Genomic DNA, 6,000 nt, shown 5'->3' with positions numbered 1-6,000 from the left:
AAGCAATAGAATTTCTAACTTGTAAAACAGTTAATAGCAACCATTAAATAAGCAGTGTTAAAGCAGACAGAAGAATCACAGACATCAAGGTATCTTCAGAAATCCTTTATTTAACTAAATATAAAAGACAAGATATTGTCTACCACACTAGACGGGAAAAGACTCCAGTGTTGAATGTGGAAGCAAAAAGTCCATATTTTACAAAGTGAAAAAATAAATACCTCTAGGAATTTGAGGCTATACATCAATGTGCCATAAAAAAGTAGAGCTAATTTTTTTTTTTTTTTTTTTTTTAATTGGTTTTTGACAAAATGTCTGTGCAAAGAAACAAAATGCATAAGGAACAAATTACTGCTACATTAAGGCAATAAGATAGGTATATAAAGAACATCTTTCCATAAAGTGACAGTGTTAATTTTCCCAGCTTTACGTTTGCAGGGTATTGCACCAAAATGGTCATCTTGGCTTTTCCTATATCTGGGTAGGAAAGCTTCCACCGCGCACAGCGGGAAGTCCAACTCATTAGAACTGAGCAGAGTTTCCGACTGACCTCAAGTTGTGAAAGTCCAGATACTACACATGTATAGTGAACACCATAGGTGACCATAATGCCCAAGTAATAAAGAAAATAGAGGAGGAGGATAGTGAACAGGGTGCGCAAGCTGAAAATACTACATCTGTATACATGCCGCTGACCAAAAACAACAAATACTGAACCTGATTGTTTCAGAAAAACTAATATTCCTTCAAAATTAAAAACCCTTACGAGAATTTAAGCCAGCAGTCCATATTTTGTGCCCTTTGACCTATAATTTACTGTATAAAGTCACACTTAAAACAGTATTACCAGAGCACATAAAGCTATTTATCCATAAGAAAAATTAAAGAAAAAAAAAAACCAAAAACCACTAAGAAGCATAAGTTGGACAGAATCTAAACGCTTGTTTTCTAATACTGATTAATAGGTACATTACTACAAGAATCAAATAAATAAAATGATCAGAATATAAGCAAATAAAATAGTAGACGTTTCTATAACCTAAAATGAGCTAGTAGGCTGGTCAAGAACAAGATGGCAGAGTATAATGATTGTAATTATTTCCTTATTCTTGGTGCCCTCCTCACAAAAAAGAAAAAAAAAAAAATTAAGGTAATTTAAAATTATTCCTACTGCACATAGAGTAAAAGCAGTAATTTCCACGTTCTTGCTTACCCAGCCTTTTTAAACAGTGTACACCCCACCTAATTCACTAGGCTCTAGCAGCAATACTCGCCCACATCCTTTCCAGCAATTTCACAACTTTAGTGAATAAGGCTTCAAAAGCTCATGAATATCCATGGTCATACCACTGAGAAAATAACTGGTACACTAATATTCAGTTAAAACTCTAAGAACAAGTGGCAAGGAAATGGCTTAAATTTAAAACGCACCTCTAAAAACCCTAAAAACTAGGCGTCCGCCATTGGAGTACGTCTAAACCAGGACTGTGCTATGTTTGGCGTAAACCAAAAGTGGCTCATCTAAAATAAAAGGTCTGCTCACAGAGGAAAGAATTATCCCTCAGCAAACTGAAGAAGCAGAAGATTCCTTCTTTACTGGCGTCTTCCAGCAGAAAGATGCATTTTAGCTCTTCTCTTTAGTTGTAGCAAATTCAATGGTTGTAGCATTTCATAGTGTAATTCATGGTAATGTACATAGATACAGTCATTTTAAAGTGTCCAAGGCTTAATTAGGCTTTTCTTCTTAAATAATTTAACAAGCTTGTGTGTGTTGGCAAGTAAACGTGCTGAACGTGATCCACCGATGCCCGGCAAACTGGACAGGACTAGGAAAGAAAGAAAGAATTTCATTAGTACAATGAATTTGGCCAACACATGTTCATACTACTTCAAGGCAATCACAGCCCCTTAAAGGGACTCTGTCACCTGAATTTGGAGGGAACAATTTTCAGTCACAGGGGCGGGGTTTTCGGGTGTTTGATTCACCCTTTCCTTACCCGCTGGCTGCAATATTGGATTGAAGTTCATTCTCTGTCCTCCATAGTACACGCCTGCACAAGGCAAGATAGTCTTGTGCAGGCATGTACTACGGAGGACAGAGAATGAACTTCAATCCAATATTGCAGCCAGCGGGTAAGGAAAGGGTGAATCAAACACCCGAAAACCCCACCCCTATGACTGAAAATTGTTCCCTCCAAATTCAGGTGACAGAGTCCCTTTAAAGAACACTTATTTTTCTTTGTGTTAACATGACTATTCAGAGGCAACAGACATGTCATTAAACATGAACGTAAGGAGTCTTTACAACTCACTCAGTCTGAAATATTAGTATTAGACTAACCTAAAACATAACTTGCACTAATTTGAGGTCATTTTACCAAGTGAACTATAATGTGCTTTATGTTCAAAGTGAACAAGATGTCTGCACAATCCTCAGTGGCACAAGTAGCGTCTGATGAGGGGTGCAAATCTTGCACCAGGGCCCGACACTTGAGATCATAGGTAACTTATTCTGGGCCCAATCCTGGTATACATGTCCCCCCATTATGCCACTGTTAATGCAGAGCAGAGAAAAAAAACCCTCCAAAAAGCAATTATACTCCCATCTGATCCCCCGCTGTGTGCCCATCCAGTTGAAATTTGCGCTGGAGTGTGCGAGCCACTCAGCTGCACGGGCCTGATAGAGACCGAGGTCATTAAGCCCCTGCCCATCCTCATTTTTTGTGTACAATTTTGAATATTTTACAATACTTCATTTTTCTTTTTAATTTTTATTTTTTTTTAACCCCACTAAGAAATTACAAATCCATCAAGTTCAGATTAATAAGTGACATGGCAAGATAATTATTAAAACCACCACATAATTGTGCAGCTACCTGTAATTGGGTGGCACATCCCTCACAGCACACCATATGCCCACACGGGCAGAAGGCAGAATTCATTTCCTCTTCACAGCACACCATGCACAGCATGGCTTCTTTCAGTTTCCTCAGCTTCTCCTGCAGCGCCTTTGCTTGCTGACAGCTGAGACTCTCGCAGCTGTTACAGTCAAGAGTACTTTCAGAGGTCTTGAGAGGGGAACCCTGCCCGCTATGGTCATTTCTTGGGTATAGATCCATAATGCCAGCATTGTACAAGGCTCTTCGTGCATGGTCGTAAACCTCCTTTGAAGTCCTTTTAATATCAAACACGTACTCCTTGCCAACATTGATATTATCATTTAAAAATAATGATGCCAGGTGTCCTTTAAGATCTCGGCTGTACTGCATCATAACAGCGCTTGTAACAGTGTCACACCTGAAATGAGATGAGGATGGGTGAGTACATGCACCATTCTCACAAGCCCAAAGGAGTTGTACTTGTGCACCAACAAATTTATCACATTATCCAATGAAGTGTCAAAATGGCTAACACCTTAATGCAAAGTTGGTGTAAAGCAGTTCCCAATTATCAGTAGTACAGTAAATCAAGATCATACAGACAGCCCAGTGAGGAGTGAGGTTACAGAGCATATTCAAGTCTAAGAGGAGGGGTAGGAAGAGAAGGAGAGAAAAGCAGAGCGAGGTCAAGAGATAATGCAGATTCTAGCTAACTCACACCAGGGCTGGATTCACAGTTACACTACTCAATACTGTAGTATAAAGATATAATCTCTAAAAAAAAAAAAAAAAACAGTTTTCCGCTCTACAGGCAAAGCTGTTGTGGACAAGTATTACATGTCAGCTAATAACGTAATATATGTAGAGGACAGGACACAATCTTTGTCAACACCATTCCACTCTGGCCTATACAGAAAGGGTCCTGTAAACAGAATCCCCCTTTATCATTTCCATGCACCACAGTAAGGCAACTAAAAGAGGTGGTCGGTCTTATTCCAAGTTAAAATTAAATTGTTCACGTTACCCCTTCACAGTCCACTAACCTGTAAAACGCATGTGTCTCTGTTATTGCCCGGTAGAGTCCGCTGGCTGCTCGGGTGCTGATCACTTTAAAAAGAAGAACCAAACTGTTTCCAGACTCCTTGGTTATTGTCAAGTATACATTCTTTCCAGATTGTGTTGCCATTTGAATCACTGGATATGTAATCCTAATTCAGGAGGGGGTGGGAAAAAAAGAAGATACAGTAAGAAACTGAATAAGTACAATCAACTGAGGTTGCATCAATAACAGACTTTGCAAACAAACAAGGTCCTCCACCTAGGAGCACAACTGATTAACTTGCTGTGCATTTGCTATCTTGATACTATACGCTCTTATCAGATTTGCATATGGAACAAATATTGAATGATGAAGTGCCATCCATAAGAAGTCCTCTATTCTGTCAAGTACAGACTTGCAAAGAGCATTTCTTATACTGGGCACACATTCACCCAGTGAGAACTGTTGAATATATTACATTTCACCTGCAGCGTCATCGTGGCCAGAGACAACTGCAATATAGTTTTTATTTATTTATTTATTTATTTTTTAAATACATTAAAGCCTACCGATGACGCTTCACATTTTTGTTCACCAACTCACTTTATACCAATCGGACTATGTAGAGTTAATCGTCAAGTCAAATTAGCAAAATAGGACAGCCAACAGCCACACTTGCGCTAACACAATGTTTGAGAACTTTGTAACCCTTTTTCAATACATAAACACATTGGGTTACTCAACACCACAACGATGACACTAATTGCACCATGTTGTTCCAAAACAGGAAGCATCTGCAGACACAAGGTCATGCTACAGGACACATGATGGTCTGACCGCCTTATTTGTATTAACAGAGGCTGGCATGCGGCAGAACTTTTACATAATACCTACCTATTAATTGGGCTGAAGTCCTCTTTGCAGATGGACACACCTTCAGGACCTATTCCAATTACCAGCTTCTGACCTTCTGCGTCTCGCACAGAATGCCACTCTACCCCATAGTTTTCCAGCGTGGACACGATCTGTAGAACCTGGTATTCCCCTGATGCTTGGCTTAGTCCTTCCAAGCTTTTGTGCTTTTCAATAATACTGTAAGGTGACAAGAGAAGGCAGGGCGTTCACTTGGATGAACAAGCAAGGAGCATGACAAAAGCAGCAGATCTAACAAAGTACCTGGAACTAATCTTTAGTGCAGGCTGAGCTATGGAAAAACCGTGATTGCGCATCCTCTGCTAATCTCCCCTCCGTCATTCTAAGCCCTGTTATGATTAGAAGACGGTCCGCTGCATGCACATATTGCTACAGAATAATCTTATTACAGAAAGGAGAGGGATTTCTTTTTTTTAAATACATGTAATACTGACTGTTAAGCCAGCAGAGCTTATTCCACAAGCGCAAACTGTACTGTGCAATGTCCAAGTGTTAAACAATTGAAGGCACGTCTTCCCCATTTTACTTGTCAGGGTGAAGCAGTACATTAACCAGCTATTAGAATACATTAGCAGCTGCTGGACTGGAATCTGCATTCATGGAGGCAGTAAAGGCCTGTCTGGACTGAGAGAAGCAGCTAGATATGCTTAATGTCCTAAGATATTTAACTAGTAAAAGTTTAAGTCTTAAACACAAAAAACACCCCAAATCTAAGACCTGGTTAATATTCTAGCTTTGTGGTAAGCTAAAGACCCATTTTGCATTATTACACATACATAGAAAATAGGCAGACCATTCTGGTCAATTGCAATGTTCTACCTTTCTAAGGTAGCAGTTTCGTATTCCTTAGTCCAGAGATTGTGGTATCGGGCAGTGTTCTGATTATAGTCTCCATATTCCAACTGGGCAACCAGAGCACTCAGCTCCACCGCTTGCTCTAGAGAACACTGCAGACGACCAACCAGGAGATCATCCTTTATGTGCAAGGAAAACATGTGCCTAATCGAAAGACATGGAGGAAAAAAATAAAACACATTTAAGATTAATCTTACTGGGTGCATCTGATCTATTGCAGCGTCTTATACAAACATATTTAGATTTCACAAACCAAATTATTTTGTCCTAGGAGTTGGTTATCATCAAAACATG

At 39.5% G+C, this 6,000-nt stretch overlaps 1 protein-coding gene across 1 annotated transcript in view; it reads right to left on the bottom strand.

The window, feature by feature from the left end:
* Positions 1-294: 294 nt before the first annotated feature.
* The window catches only part of LOC143818590 (E3 ubiquitin-protein ligase MYLIP-like), a 34,412-nt gene continuing 28,706 nt past the window's right edge, over positions 295-6,000 (bottom strand). Inside the window, exons 3-7 of the mRNA XM_077299850.1 lie at positions 5,671-5,850; positions 4,813-5,010; positions 3,923-4,087; positions 2,877-3,297; positions 295-1,826 (exon numbers count right to left, since the gene is read on the bottom strand). Coding sequence (XP_077155965.1) covers positions 1,731-1,826; positions 2,877-3,297; positions 3,923-4,087; positions 4,813-5,010; positions 5,671-5,850 — 1,060 coding nt within the window. The 3' untranslated portion in view covers positions 295-1,730. The remainder of the gene's footprint in view (positions 1,827-2,876; positions 3,298-3,922; positions 4,088-4,812; positions 5,011-5,670; positions 5,851-6,000) is intronic.

This window comes from Ranitomeya variabilis, chromosome 3 (assembly GCF_051348905.1).
Source record: "Ranitomeya variabilis isolate aRanVar5 chromosome 3, aRanVar5.hap1, whole genome shotgun sequence".
Taxonomy (NCBI): domain Eukaryota; kingdom Metazoa; phylum Chordata; class Amphibia; order Anura; family Dendrobatidae; genus Ranitomeya; species Ranitomeya variabilis.
The sequence above is the reverse complement of the archived record's forward strand: the minus strand, read 5'-3'. Positions and strand labels throughout refer to the sequence as shown.